Source organism: Aotus nancymaae, unplaced genomic scaffold (assembly GCF_030222135.1).
Source record: "Aotus nancymaae isolate 86718 unplaced genomic scaffold, 86718_ANA_hifiasm-v0.15.2.pri h1tg000006l, whole genome shotgun sequence".
Lineage (NCBI taxonomy): Eukaryota > Metazoa > Chordata > Mammalia > Primates > Aotidae > Aotus > Aotus nancymaae.
Window position 1 is genome coordinate 37,998,798 of NW_026988417.1, and position 16,115 is coordinate 38,014,912.

At 41.4% G+C, this 16,115-nt stretch overlaps 1 protein-coding gene and 1 long non-coding RNA gene across 8 annotated transcripts in view; one reads left to right on the forward strand and one right to left on the reverse strand.

Moving 5' to 3' along the window:
- LOC135270641 (uncharacterized) overlaps window positions 1-15,415 on the reverse strand; it is a 66,113-nt gene extending 50,698 nt beyond the window's left edge. The window contains exons 1-3 of one of the 3 annotated variants that reach the window (XR_010338773.1): window positions 15,217-15,415; window positions 10,234-10,315; window positions 605-723 (exon numbers count right to left, since the gene is read on the reverse strand). This is a non-coding gene — a long non-coding RNA (uncharacterized LOC135270641). Of the gene's footprint in view, window positions 1-604; window positions 728-10,233; window positions 10,316-15,216 lie in introns of all 3 variants that reach the window. The other 2 variants (XR_010338774.1, XR_010338775.1) reach the window with 2 other exon arrangements.
- Window positions 15,416-15,715: 300 nt separating this feature from the next.
- Window positions 15,716-16,115, forward strand: part of WDR19 (WD repeat domain 19) — a 111,104-nt gene continuing 110,704 nt past the window's right edge. For 4 of the 5 annotated variants that reach the window (XR_010338776.1, XM_012474942.2, XM_064366431.1 and 1 more), the window contains exon 1: window positions 15,716-15,786. Coding sequence is in view for 3 of the 5 variants with exons in the window: in XM_012474942.2 (XP_012330365.1) it covers window positions 15,781-15,786 (6 nt within the window). In the remaining 2 variants the exon portion in view is untranslated. The remainder of the gene's footprint in view (window positions 15,787-16,115) is intronic. The other variant, XM_012474944.3, reaches the window with a different exon arrangement.

Consider the following 16,115-nt stretch of genomic DNA (forward strand, 5'->3'; position numbering starts at 1 on the left):
AAATGTTATTCACCCTCATGGCTTTAACTGCCAATGACTATACACTAATGACAACATTCCTAGCTGTGACCCCTCGTAAGGCCTACTTCCAAGTTAGACATCTCCAACTTGATATCCCATGAGTCCCCCATGATTTAATATACTCCAAACCAAACTGATACTCCCCAAATCTCACCTATCTGTACATGTGATTTACTAACTCAGCTGCAGAAGCCAGAACCCTGAGTCCTGCTTGATTTCTAATTTTGTTTTGTTTGTTTCTTGCTTCTTTTCTGCATAACTATAAAGCTTCTTGAAGACTGACTGAGTCTTTGATCTCTGTAACTGGCATGAGGCAGTATCTAGCACATACGAGTTGAACAGGTGGTCAGTCATGGTGGCTCACATCTGCAATCTCAGCACAAGGGCAACAAACACCACCACCTCTTTAATTAAATAAATAAGTCAGCCAGATGTAGTGGCATGTGCCTACAGTCCTAGTTACTCAGGAGGCTGAAGCAGGAGGACTGCTTGAGCCTAGGAGTTTGAGACCAGCCTGGGCAACATAGCAAGGCCTTGTCTCTGCTAAAAATCACAGAAATTAGCCAGGCATGGTGGTACATACCTGTTGTTCCAGCTACTCAGGAGGCTGAAGCTGGAGGATTGCTCGAGCCCAGGAGATCAGGGTGGCAGGGAGCTATGATTGTACCAGTGCGCTCCAGCCTGGGCAACAGAGCAGAGGCCCTGTCTCAAAAAAAAAAAAAAAGTGCATTATGAAAAATGTTTACATGGATTTCAATATTATTTTGCACCAAAATAAGGTTGTACTAGGTTGTTACAACATGTCTGAACAAGATCTAGTTTGAGGAAGTAAAAAGAGTAAGACATCAGTTTTAAAAAGATCCCAATCTGAGAAACATGCTACTGAAATTGAAGCAAAAACAAATATCAACTTTATGGTAAGGCATGGGTGGGAGAATGGTGAAATCACTGATCCTGATGCTTTATGGGAAGTTTATGGGAACAATGCCCCAAGGAAATCAGCAGTTTACAAATGGATCAATCATTTTAGGAAGAGAGAACTTGAAGGTGAAACCCATAGCAGCAGACCTCTCACATCAACTTTTTAGAAAATAATTAATCTTGGCCGGGTGCAGTGGCTCACGCCTATAATCCCAGCACTTTGGGAGGCCAACGTGGGTGGATCATGAGGTCAGGAGATGGAGACCATCCTGGCCAGCATGGTGAAACCCTGTCTCTACTATATAAAAATTAGCCAGGTGTGGTGGTAGCGTACCAGGTGTGGTACTTAGGAGGTTGAGGCAGAAAAATCGCTTGAACCCAGGAGGTGGAGGTTGCAGTGAGCCGAGATCATGCCACTGAACTCCAGTTTGTGTGACAGAGTGAGACTCTGTCTCAAAAAAAAAAAAAAAAATACTTTTCTGTGCCCTAATTGAAGAGGTCAACAATTTACAGAAGAAATAATAGCCAATACCATGGACATCTCAACTACTTCAATTTACACTCTGAAAGAAATTTAAGTTGAGCAAACTTTCCACTTGATGGGTGCCAAACCATTGTGTCCAGATCAGCTACAAACCAGAATAGAGCTTTCAATTGGGAATTTTAACTATGTGGATCAATTTGGGAGGCTGAGGTGGGCAGATCACTTGAGGCCAGGAGTTTGAGACCAGTCTGGACAACATGGTGAAACCCTGTCTCTACTAAAAATGCAAAAATTAGCCAGGTGTGGTAGCATATGACTATAGTTCCAGCTACTCAGGAGGCTGAGGCACAAGAATTGCTTGAACCCGGGAAGCAGAGGTTGCAGTGAGCCAAGATTGTGCTGTTGCACTTCAGCCTGGGCAACAGTGAGACTCTGTCTTTTAAAAAAAAAAAAAAAAAAAGTATGTGGATCAAGATCCTAAAGTGTTGCTTTAAAGAACTGTAATGAGAAATGAAATATGGCTTTACCAGTACAATCCAAAAGGCAAAGCACAATCAAAGCAATGGCTGCTAAGAGGTGGAAGTGGTCCAGTCAAGAGCAAAGGGCATGCCAAAAATTTTCAGGGATTCTCAAGGCATTTTGCTTGCTGACTGAAGGGCCAAAGAACAATTAGATCTGCTTATTATGAGTGTTTTAAGAAACTTAGCCAAAGTTTTAGTAAAGAAAGAAAAAAAATGCCTGGAAAAGCTTCACCAGAGTCCTTCTCTACAATGACAATGTTCATACTTATTCCTCTCATCAAACAAGGGCAATTTTGCAAAAGTTTCAATGAGAAATCACTAGGTTTTCACTTTACAGTCCTGATTTTTCCCCGTCTGACTTCCTTTTGTTTTCTAATCCTGAAAAATCTTGAAAAGGCACCTATTTTTCCTTCAGGTTATTATGTAAAAAAGGCTGCACTGACTTGGTTAAATTTCCAGGATTCTCAATTCTTTAGGGGTGGACTAAGTGGCTATCATCGCTTACAAAACCGTCTTGAACTTGATAGAGTTATTTTGAGAAATATGTTTACATTTTTAATTTTTATCTTTTAATTTCATTTTTCAAAAAAATCTTGAAGTCCCCTTGTACAGTACACTGGATTCTTGACATTATTGACCTCAGAGACTTTTTGAATTTTTTTTGAGACAGAGTCTTTGCTCTGTTGCCCAGGCTGGAGCGCAGTGCTACGATCTTGGCTCACTGCATCCTCTGCCTCCCAGGTTCAAGCGATCCTCCTGCCTCAGTCTCCCAAGTAGCTGAGATTACAGGCACGTGCCACGATGCCTGGCTAATTTTTATATTTTTAGTAGAGACAGGGGTTCACCATGTTGAACACCTCATATTCATGGGTATGTCAACATTTGTACAGGCTTCTGGCTTTCTTCTGAGTCACAGTTTGGCTCTGTATTTTTTTTTTCCTCTTGAGACTTATTTACCACAAAGAAACAAATTTAATCACTTATTGATACAAATAACATGTAGAATAAAATGAATTCCAAAAAGTTGCAAATGCCAGATAGAAAACTAAACTCACTCACTAGATAAGTGATCTGATGCCATTACATATCAGCCTCAAAGCTTATGAAGTCAAATACATCATAACTTTCAGAGCCATTTGCAAGCAACTGAAACTGCAAATGTTAGATCTGTAATTGTTAGTCTGTTTTTACATGTTAAAAGAAAACAAATGTACTATGCACAATAATGTCATTGATTTTTAAAAATTCTTTTTTGAAAGAAAACCAGTATTTTATACTATTTATGTTTTTGTTTTGTTTTGTTTTTATAAAGATGGGGTTTCACCATGTTGGTCAGGCTGGTCTTGAACTCCCGACCTCAGGTGATCCACCCGCCTTGGCCTCCAAAGTGCTTGGATTACAGGTGTGAGCCACCACGCCCGGCCTACTATTTATGTTTAAATCTAATTATTCCCGGGTCTTTCTATGTAGTAATTTTATGATTTGTTTTTAATGAAGCTTTTAAAGAAAAACTTAGGTCTCAAACTTTAAAATGAGGGAATTGCATAGTTTTGAATCTTTGCAGTTTGAGAAAAATTACCAGTCATTATCTGTTTAAAATTAGAACTGGTTGCATTGTGATTTGCTACTGATTTCTGTTGGCACTTGTGATAGTTTTTAAATGACCATACATTCTTGGTGATTCTTTGCATTGAGAGGTGGAGTAGTTTTCCCTTCATCTTATTTCTGGGCTGAATATGTGAATTGGTTAACTAAAAGAATGTGGCAGAAGTGGCATCATGCCAATTGATAGCTTCCAATATGACCTCTTGGAGCTCACTCTTGGGATGTTCTCTCTCAGAATCCAGCCACCATGTTCTGAGGAGCCCAAGCCACATGGAGAGGCCACATATTAAGCAGCCGCATGTAAGTAAGCTTTGGTTAATAGCTCCATGTGGGCTCTTAGCCAATAGCCAGCAGCCAGTAGCAAACATCAAATGTCAGCCATCTGAGTGAGCCATCTTGGACATTCCAAACTAATCAAGCCCATAAATGACAGGAGCCTATGCCAACATCACATAGAGGAGAAAATCCATTGTGAAGAGCCCAGTCAAAAACAGAATTGTGAAATAATAAGTGGTTATTACTTTAGACCATTAAATTTTGCTGTTGTACAACAACAGGTTTTTTTTCTTTGGGTTTTTTTTTGAGACAGAGTCTCGCACTGTTGCCCGGGCTGGAGTGCAGTGATCTTGACTCACTGCAATCTCTGCCTCCCAGGTTCAAGTTATTCCTCTGCCTCAGTCTCCCAAGTAGCTGGGATTGCAGGCGTCCATCACCATGTCCAGCTAACTTACTGTATTTTTAGTTGAGATGGGGTTTCATTATGTTGGCCAAGCTGGTCTCAAACTCCTGACTCGTGATGTGCCCGCCTCAGGCTCCCAAAGTGCTGGGATTACAGGTGTGAGTCACCGCGGCCCGGCCACATTTTTTTTTAAATGCTACTACATGCTTTCGTATCAGTTGGCCCTATTGAACACTACAATTGGCGGATGTTTGTTGTTCTTATGGTCCACAAATACAGCCTTAAAACTTGCTTCTTAAATGTGCTATTTTAATTCTTCTGATAGTACACACTCCATCTCAGGTTGTACTGCCACAGGCTTCATAACAACTGATGTGGATATGATATCTGCATGAACTTGAGAAACAAAACCACATTCTTTCATACTTAAAAAAAACTTGTTATATAAGCACTAAGTTTCTCCACTCTAGAACCTCTCTGATCATACACATTTCTAATACCCTCTCTCATCACAGGTGCCTCTCATACCCTCTCTCATCACAGGCACCTCTCATACCCTCTCTCATCACAGGTGCCTCTCATACCCTCTCTTATCACAGGCGCTTCTCACACCCTCTCTCATCACAGGCGCTTCCCATACCCTCTCTGATGATACACACTTCTCATACCCTCTCTCATCACAGGTGCCTCTCACACCCTCTCTCATCACACGCGCTCGTCATACCCTCTCTCATCACAGGCGCTCCTCAAACCCTTTCTCATCACAGGCGCTTCTCATACCCTCTCTCATCACAGGCGCTTCTCAAACCCTCTCTCATCACAGGCGCTTCTCAAACCCTCTCCCATCACAGGTCCTTCTCATACCCTCTCTCATCACAGGCGCTCCTCAAACCCTTTCTCATCACAGGCGCTTCTCATACCCTCTCTCATCACAGGCGATTCTCACACCCTCTCTCATCACAGGCGCTTCTCACACCCTCTCTCATCACAGGCGCTTCCCATACCCTCTCTGATGATACACACTTCTCATACCCTCTCTCATCACAGGTGCCTCTCACACCCTCTCTCATCACACGCGCTCGTCATACCCTCTCTCATCACAGGCGCTCCTCAAACCCTTTCTCATCACAGGCGCTTCTCATACCCTCTCTCATCACAGGCGCTTCTCAAACCCTCTCCCATCACAGGTCCTTCTCATACCCTCTCTCATCACAGGCGCTCCTCATACCCTCTCTCATCTCATCACAGGCGCTCCTCATACCCTCTCTCATCTCATCACAGGCGCTCCTCATACCCTCTCTCATCACAGGCGCTCCTCATACCCTCTCTCATCACAGGCGCTTCTCATACCCTCTCTCATCACAGGTCCTTCTCATACTCTCTCTCATCACAGGTGCTTCTCAAACCCTCTCTCATCACAGGCGCTTCTCAAACCCTCTCTCATCACAGGTCCTTCTCATACCCTCTCTCATCAAAGGCCCTTCTCATACCCTCTCTCATCAAAGGCGCTCCTCATACCCTCTCTCATCACAGGCGCTTCTCATACCCTCTCTCATCACAGGCGCTTCTCAAAGCCTCTCTCATCACAGGCCCTTCTCAAACCCTCTCTCATCACACGTCCTTCTCATACCCTGTCTCAACACAGGCGCTTCTCAAAGCCTCTCTCATCACAGGCGCTCCTCATACCCTCTCTCATCACGGGCGGTCCTCATACCCTCTCTCATCATGGGTGCTCCTCATACCCTCTCTCATCACGGGTCCTTCTCATACCCTCTCTCATCACAGGTGCTCCTCATACCCTCTCTCATCACGGGTGCTCCTCATACCCTCTCTCATCACGGGTCCTTCTCATACCCTCTCTCATCACAGGTGCTCCTCATACCCTCTCTCATCACAGGTCCTTCTCATACCCTCTCTCATCACAGGCGCTCCTCATACCCTCTCTCATCACAGGCGCTCCTCATACCCTCTCTCATCACAGGCGCTCCTCATACCCTCTCTCATCACAGGCGCTCCTCATACCCTCTCTCATCACAGGCGCTCCTCATACCCTCTCTCATCACAGGCGCTCCTCATACCCTCTCTCATCACGGGTCCTTCTCATACCCTCTCTCATCACAGGTGCTCCTCATACCCTCTCTCATCACGGGTGCTCCTCATACCCTCTCTCATCACGGGTCCTTCTCATACCCTCTCTCATCACAGGTGCTCCTCATACCCTCTCTCATCACAGGTCCTTCTCATACCCTCTCTCATCACAGGCGCTCCTCATACCCTCTCTCATCACAGGCGCTCCTCATACCCTCTCTCATCACAGGCGCTCCTCATACCCTCTCTCATCACAGGCGCTCCTCATACCCTCTCTCATCACAGGCGCTCCTCATACCCTCTCTCATCACAGGCGCTCCTCATACCCTCTCTCATCACAGGCGCTCCTCATACCCTCTCTCATCACAGGCGCTCCTCATACCCTCTCTCATCACAGGCTCTTCTCATACCCTCTCTCATCACAGGTCCTTCTCATACCCTCTCTCATCACAGGCGCTCCTCATACCCTCTCTCATCACAGGCTCTCCTCATACCCTCTCTCATCACAGGTCCTTCTCATACCCTCTCTCATCACAGGTGCTTCTCATGCCCTCTCTCTGCATACGTGGTTTTCATACCCCCTGATCACATGCACCTTCTCGTGCCGCATTGCTGGCATACTATTAGCAAATTAATAACATTTGACACATGGTAGGGATAAATTTGTCAAAAAAAGTTTTGACATTTTGAAACTACTTGTCATTAGTATTTTTTAAAGTCACATGAGTCACAATATCTACAATAATGATTTTGCTATACAAAAGTGCTATAAAATTTAACCAGTTTACTTTTGTATATAAAAACCAAAGTTTGCTTCTCAGAGTTTAAAAAATACCATCTCCCTTATCAATCATAATACCTATGTTTTATGAAGTGTACCTGCCAGTTTTTTACAGCTTGATATGTAATTTATAAGCCACAAAATCCACCATTTAAAAGTGTGAAATTCAGTGACTTCAGTATATTCACAGAATTGTGCAATTATCACCACCATGTAATTTTAGAAACATTTTCATCACTCCCCAGAATAAAAACATCCACACACCACTAAACTACTTTGCCTCTACAAATTTATCTGTTTGGGATGCACAGTATAAATGGAATTCTACAGTATGTGGCCTCTTGTGCCTGGCTTCTTTCACTTAGCATAATCTTTTCAAAGCTCATCTCATAGTACATGTTATAGCATGTACTTCAGTCCTTTTTATTGATGAATAATACTTTGTTATATGGATTTGCCACATTTTGTTTATCTTTTCATCAGTTGATACACATTTGTGTTGTTCTCACTTTGGGGCTATTATGAATAATGCTGTTATGAATGTTAGCATATCATTCATTTTTGGACATATGCTTTCATTTCTCTTGGGGAGATACTTAGAAGTGAAACTGCTAAGTTCATTTTATGTTTAATATTTTGAGGAACTGCCAGACTGTTTCCCAAAATGGTCACACCATTTCCAGTTCCTGCCAGCAATGTATGAAGGTTTCAATATCTCAACATACCAACAATTGTCACTGTCTTTTTTATTTTAACCATCAGAAGGTATGAAGTGGTATCTTATGGTTTTGATTTGCATTTCCCTAATGACTAATAATGTCGAAAAACTTTCCATAAGTTTATGAGCCATTTATATCCTCGTTGGAGAAATGTCTATTCAAATCATCTTCCCATTTTCAATGAGTTGTCTTTTAGGGTTGTAAAATTTCTTTATTTTGGATATAAATATTCTATCAGATATATGATTTGCAATTATTTCTTTCAAATTATGGGTTGTCTTTTCACTTTCATGATGTTGGCCTTTGAAGCATAAAACTTTTTAATTCTGATGAAGTACAGGTTGTCTATTTTTTTCTTTTGTCACCATTAAGTATGATGTTAGCTGTAGGTTTTTTTGTAGACATTCTTTATCAAGTTGAGAAGTTTTCCTCTATTCCTAGTTTGTTGAGAGTTTTTATCATGAATCAGTGTTAGATTTTGTCAAATGATTTTTCTGCATCTATTGGTATACAAACATAGCTTTTCTTCTTTAGCCTGTTGATGTGATTGATTATATTCATTGTTTTTCCAATGTGGAATCAGCCTCATATGCCTAGAATAAATCTCACTTGGTTATGGTATATAATTCTTTCTATATGTTGCTAGATTTGATTTGCCAATATTTTGTTGAAAATCTTTGTATCTATGGCCATGAGAGATACTGATCTGTAGTCTTCTTTTCTTGTAATTTCTTTGTCTTGCTTTGGTGTTAGTGTAATGCTGACCTTATAGAATGAGTGATGAAGTATTCCCTCAGGTTCTATTTTCTGAAAGAGACTACAGAGAATTGGTATAATTTTTTCCTTAAATGTTTGGTAGAATTCACCAGTGAACCCCTCAGAATCTGGTGTTTTCTCTTTCAGAAAATTATCATTATTTTTTTTTTTGAGACGGAGTCTCACTCTTCTCACCCAGGCTGGAATGCAGTGGCACAATCTTGGCTCACTGCAACCTCCACCTCCCAGGTTCAAGCAATTCTTCTGCCTCAGCCTCCTGAGTAGGTGGGATTACAGGCACCCACCAACACACCTGGCTAATTTTTGTATTTTCAGTAGAGACAGGGTTTCACTATATTGGTCAGGCTGGTCTCTAACTCCTGACCTCAGGTGATCTGCCCTCCTCAGCCTCCCAAAGTGCTGGAATTACAGGCATAAGCCACTGTGCCCAGCCTAGAAAATTATTAATTATTGATTTTTTTAATAGATACAAGCTATTCATTAGTAATGAATATAATAATACAGCTGACATTAGGAATTTTTAAGTGTTCTCTCTTTTCTTCTTAGCCTAGCTAGAGGCTAGTCAATTTTATTGCTCTTTTCAAATAACCAACTTTTGGTGTTCTTTATTTTCTCTATTGATTTGCTATTTTCAATTTTATTGATTTCTGCTCTAATTATTATTATATCTTTTATTCTTCTTACTTTGAATTTAAATTTTCTTTTTCTAGTTTCCTAGAGTGGAAGGTAAGATTATTGATTTTTAGAGCTTTCTTCTTTTCTAAAATATGCATTTGATGCTATAAGTTTCTATCTTGGCCAGGCATGGTGGCTCTTTGTAACCCAGCATGTTGGGAGGCCAAGGTGGGAGTATAGCACAAAGCCAGCAGTTCTGAGGCTGCAGTGAGCTATAATTATGCCACCACTGCACTTCAGCCTGGGCTTCAGAGCAAGAGCACAACTCAAAAAAAAAAAAAAGAAAAGAAAAGAAAAGAAAAACTAAACAAAAACAAACAAAAAAATCCCCTCTAAGCACTGCTTTCACTACATCCCACAAATTTTAATAGGTGTATTTTAACTTTCATTTAGTTCAAAATATTTTAAATTTCTCTTGAGATTTCTTCTTTGATCCACGTTTTATCTAGAAGTGTGTTGTTTAATCTCCAAGTATTTTGGGATTTTCCAGCAATTTTGCTGCTATTGATTTCTAGTTTAAGTGCATGTGGCTTCAGATCAGACAATGTATGGTTTCTTTTCTATTTGTTCTTCGTTCTTATTTTTGTCTTCTACATTTTTTTCCTGCCTTTTGTGGTTTTAATTGAGCATCTTATGTGACTCCATTTTCTCTCCTTTCTTAGCATATCAATTATACTTTTCAAAAAACTTTTTTTAGTAGTTGCCCTATATTTAGCAATATACATTTACCAAGTCCACTGTCAAATAACACTTTACCACTTCACCAGTAATGTAAGTAACCTATAATAAAATATTTTTATTTCTTCCCTCCCATTCCTTAAATCATTATTTTCACTGATTTCCCTTATATATAAGCATATATTTATATATAAGCATGTCATTGAATACATTGTTGCTATTATTATTCAGAACAAACTGCTACCTGTTAAATAAATTAAATATTTTAAAAAAATTAATTATACCTTCATTTATTCTTTTCCCAATGCTTTCTTTCTTTCTTTCTTTATGGAGATATGAGTTTCTGACATATATCATTTTCTTTCTCTGTAAAAAAAAAAACAACAAAAAAAACTTCTTTTACCATTTCCTTCAAGGCAGGTCTACTGACAACAAATTCTCTCAACTTTGTGTGTGTGTGTGTCTAAGAAAGTCTTTACTTCTTCACTTTTTAAAATCTTTGATTTTAATTTAAAAATTAGCTTAATGACAAATATAATTTAATGTCTATATGTAATACCATGTGTGCATCTGCATGTTTTACCTTAGTTTTGTATCAAAGTTTTTACTTTTTTCCCAAGAGAAGAATTACCATCTGTTAGTGACATATTGCAATTAGACTATGAAATGATTCTAATTTTTTTTTCTATTTTGAAGATACTTTTATTTTTAAGGAGGAATTGCTTTCTCTTCAGATGTTCATTTTTGACTCTGAAAATTTTAATTTTTTTTTTGTCTAGACTGATTTGAAACAGTGACATTATTCTGTATACTAGGATGTTTCTTCTTTAGACAGATTTATAGTACTAATTAGAAAGCTGCAAACACTCTTATATCAACTCACTGAGATAGTTTAGATTCTTAAAACATAAGGAGAGATAACTTGTTGGAAACATTTTTATAACTTTAGTTAAAAACAGTATAAAAGGCATAAAACACTTTTTTTTTGTTTGTTTTGGAGACAGAGTTTCACTTTGTCACCCAGGCTGGAGTGCAGTGGCATGATCATAGCTCACTGCAGCCTTGAAGTCAGGCTCAAGGGATTCGCCTGCCTTAGCCTCCCATGTAGCTGGCACTGTAGGTGCATGCCACCATGCCTCGCTACTTTTTATTTTTTATTTTTTTGTAGCAAAGGCATCTTGCTTTGTTGCCCAGGCCAGTCTCAAACTCCTGGGCTCAAGCAGACCTCCCACCTTTGGCCTCCCAAAGTGCTGGGATTATGGGATTGAGCTGCTACTCCTGGCCATGAAACACACTAAAACATTTTTAAGTCTACATGAAACAATTGTACTTTCTTCATAGTACAGGACCAACTTCCTCATCATTCTTGCACAAAAATATTTCTCAATTCAATTTACTGATATTCAGGGATTTGACTCCTTATACAGTGTTTCTGCAAAAATGTATCTGTTTATTTATTTATTTATTTTGAGACAGAGTCTTACTCCAGCCCAGGCTGGAGTGCAATGGCGTGATCTTGGCTCACCGCAACTTCCACCTCCCAGGTTCAAGTGATTCTCCTGCCTCTGCCTCCCAAGTAGCTGGGATTATAAATGTCTGCCCCTACACCTGGCTAATTTTGTATTTTTAGTCGAGATAGGGTTTCTCCATGTTGGTCAGGCTGGTCTTGAACTCCTGACCTCAGGTAATTCGCCTGCCTCAGCCTCCCAAAGTTCTGGGATTACAGGCGTGAGTCCCTGCGCTCAGCCATGTGTTTTAAATTAAAGCATAAATCAGCAGTATTGTTGGAATAACCCCCAAATAATGTTTACATGAAATACTTTTTTTCAAGTCTTGATCTGATAACTGACCACTACATCCTTGTAGTATCAAAACACTTAGAACTAAAGTAGCTTTACTGTTGAGTCAGAAGGAAAGTGCATGGCAAGAAGTAGTTCCAGTCTGAAAAAAGCAGGTCAAGATCCGTTCATCAAAGTTAGCCACTTTGTGTTTAGCAACTAATCAATGAGGTGTGCACATCCACTTGGTGTCTGGCATCTAATGAGCGAGGGGTGGACTCCTTCACTTGTGAAGGATAATTTTACAGGATACAGAATTCTAGGTTTGTGGGCTTAAAAAAATTATCAACACTTTAAATACTTTATTCTGCTCTCTTCTTCCTTTCATGGTTTCTGAGGAGAATTCAATGTAATTTGTATTTTTTTTTTTTTTTTTGAGACAGAGTCTCACTCTGCTGCCCAGGCTGGAGTGCAGTGGTGTGATCTCGGCTCACTGCAACCTCAGCCTCCAGGGTTCAAGTGATTCCCTTGCCTCGTAATTTTTATCTTAGCTCCTCTATACGTAATGTCCCCCCTCCCCTCAGCTTCTTTCATGATTTTTAAAAAATGTTTTCTTTTCCAAAGTTTAAATACGATATGCCTAGGTGTGGTTTCTTGAGCATTTATCCTGTTTGGAGTTCTCTGAGCTTCCAGGATGTTGATTTGTTGTCAGATATGAACTTGGAGGAAATTAATCATGAGCACTCTTCATTTCTGTTAGTGTTTTTTATCTCTAGCATTTCTTTTTGAGTTTTTCTTAGAATTTCTATCTCGGCTTGTATTTTCCATCTGCTCTTGCATATTGTCTACTTTTTCCATTACCTCCAATAGCACATTCAACTTAGTTTTTTTCCTTTTTTTTTTTTTTTTTTTTTTGAGATGGAGTTGCGCTCGTTACCCAGGCTGGAGTGCAATGGTGCAATCTCGGCTCACCGCAACCTCCGCCTCCTGGGTTCAGGCAATATTCTCCTGCCTCAGCCTCCTGAGTAGCTGGGATTACAGGCACGCACCACCGTGCCCAGTTAATTTTTTGTATTTTTAGTAGAGACAGGGTTTCACCATGTTGACCAGGATGGTCTCGATCTCTTGACCTCGTGATCCACCCGCCTAGGCCTCCCAAAGTGCTGGGATTACAGGCGTGAGCCACTGCGCCCGGCCCTCAACTTAGTTTTTTTTAAAGTCCTTGTCTGATAATTCCAACATTCCTGCTATAGATGACTAGTTCTCCTGCTTGTTCAGTCTCTTCTGTTTTCTGCCTTTTAGTACACCTTATAACTTTTTGTTGAAATCTGGATGCTATGGTTTGAATGTCCCCTCCCAAGCTCATGTTGAAACTTAATTACCAATGTGGCAATACTGAAATGTGGGGCCTTTAAGAGGCAAATGGATCCTGCATGCCCGGTTTCATGAATGGATTAATTCATTCATGGATTCACGGATTAATGGGTTAATGAATTATTTAGGGATTATTCAAACAATACTGCTAATTTATGCTTTAATTTAAAACACACAGCTGGGCATGGTGGCTCACGCATGCCTGTAATCCCAGCACTTTCAGAGACCAAGGCGGGCGAAGGTCAGGAGTTCAAGACCAGCCTGACCAACATGGAGAAACCTCATCTCTACTAAAAATACAAAATATCATGGGACTGAAATTGGTGGCTTTATAAGGAGACCTTAGCTAGAACATTAGGACACTCAGCCTCCTTAACGTGATATCTTGGGGACTCTTCAGAGAAGAGTCCCCACCAGCAAGAAGGATCTCACTAGATGCACTCCCTTGACCTTGGACTTCTCAGCCACCATAACTATAAGAAATGAGTTCCTTTTCTTGATAAATTACCCAGTTTTATGTATTCTGTCATAAGCAATAGAGTACAACTAAGACACCAGACAGGATGTACTGGATAAAAGGAATACTGGTAAGTAGGCTTTTAGTGGTGTGTGGTAAGGTTGCAGGATAGGGCAAGTGTTCTATAGTTCTATGATTAGGCCTCAGCCTTTAGTAAGCCTGTGTTCTTGGATGGTGAACACCACCAGTACTTCCTTTTTATTTCTTTGAGATGGAGTCCAGCTGTCACCCAAACTGAAGTGCAGTGGCACAATCTTGGCTCACTGCAACCTCTGCCTTCCAGGTTCAAGCGAGTCTATGCCTCAGCCACCAGAGTAGCTGGGATTACAGGCATGTGCCACCACACCAGGCTAATTTTTGTATTTTTAGTAGAGATGGGGGTTTCACCATGTTGGCCAGGCTGGTCTCAAACTCCTGTCTTCAAGTGATCCGTTCACCTCGACTTCCCAAAGTGCTGGGATTACAGGTGTGAGCCACTGAGCCTGGCCACCATTTCTTAATCTTCCACACTTAAGTGGAACAGGATAGTTTATAGAGGCTGGAGTTGGGTATTTCCCTTTTCCCAGGTAGTTTAGGCTCTGATAAAACCCCCGCAGACTAGGCTTTGGTAAAATACTTTCTCCTGAGGGCAGGTCTTGTTAAGAACTGATTGCTCTGGTATATTTTTAAATGGTTACCTTTTCAGCAGAGGAATCTCTCAGTAAACATTTAAGGAATTAACCTAACTGTCACAGGCATTCGAACCAGAGCAACTCCATTATGAGTGAGGGCTAGGAAAATGAGGCTGAGACTTTCTGGGCTGCATTCTCAGAAAGGCAGGCATTCCTAGCCTCTAGATGTTTACGGTAAAGGGAACAAATTAATAATGTTTACTAAAACAGACCCAGACCTGGGGGGGCCGAATATCCCGATATCTGGAGAACAAAGGCATTCATAACTTTGCTTTAAAGATATTGATTCTTGCAAAATAATTAATAAAATTAATCCTTTATCACAAACCCTTGTAGCAGAGCACATCTCCCCATACACACAACCACCGTACCTAGGGCGGATGCATTCCTCCTCTTACTTTCAGTAATGTCCTACTCTGTCTATGGAGTAGATTTCCTTTCACCACCACTTTACTTTCTTAATAAACTTGGTTTTACTCTGCACTGAAAACTTGCACTGAATTCTTTGTTGTGCGCGACCCAAGAACCCTCTCTTCTGTCCTGTAACATAACTGAAAACCCCAGTGCAAACGCACAGCACCCTACTTAAGATTGCAAATATTCATCATTAGTTATTTCAAATCATTAACTTTCTCTAAGCCAATCAGATTCCTACCTGATGTCGAAAAGAAAGGCAAAAGATAGTTTCAACACTTTCAGACGCTTGGGCAAAAGAAAGCACTTTCATGCTATAAATAAAGCAGCACAAATACCATACGACAGGGCATTCATTATACTTGGGGAGAAGCTGCCACGTCCAAACTCTAAATGAAAACTTTTGGAGCTCATTTTTCCTGCCCACATTAGCTAGCACATGTTGTTGAAATTGAAGGAAAAAAAAAAAGATTTTGGTGAAATTGAACTCTACCTTGAAATAAACTACTGTACCTCTTATGCCTCATTCCTTCTATCCCAGAAACCTGGAAGAAAAAAGATACACCTGAGCTCGTCAAAGCCCTCTTCGCGTAGACTGTGTAGGAGTATTTGGCCCATAAGTCAATTTCAGCCCGTCTCCTTTAATCCAACATTCTGCATCTTTTCTCCCTTCTGCTTCTCCGGGCACACTTTTACCACCACTGACATGTTGGTTATTGCGGTCCAAAACACGCACGCGCCTTTGAGGGCTCACAAAGTCCGCCTCCCCCGGAAGAATCTCAGGGTCTCATCCAATCAGAGCCAGTCAAGAAGCCGAGGCTCAGCCAGGCCTCGCGACGCCCAATTTCCCGGGGCTTAGCGTCTCTGGTGTCACGTGATTCCACATTCTGCCTCGCGACCACCTCTCAGAGGGCGGTGCTCTTGGCCCGGCCCCGCGAGGCACTGCCTTTCAGTTGGCGCTCGCTGATTGGTCGTTGCTCGCGCGGTCTCCTGGGTGACGGGAACGCGGTAGCCAACTTGAAGAAAACCCGGTGCGCCTGCGTACTTCATAGTTCGCGTAGCGGCTCGAGCCTGGAGATGAAGGTAAATAACGCAAATCCCCGGGGTGCGGGGGGGCGGGAGAACACGACCACTGTCCCTTGGTCGCTTTTAAAAGAGGATCTCTGTCCTTCTCCCTCTTCCCGAGTTTGTTGGAAACGGGGAAGAGAGCGAAGCGACCAGAGAGGGCGGGGGCGAAGTTGAAGGGACGAGGGAAAGGGAAGAAAATAGGAGGAAAGGAGAGGGCGGAAAGAGAGGCCTCGCATTTTTGGGACTGCGGACGCCGTAGAAGCGGTGCCCGGACGCCGTAGAAGCGGTGCGGAAAGTGGAAACCCCTCCCTGGCCGAAATGAGCAGACTGGATCTAAAGATACC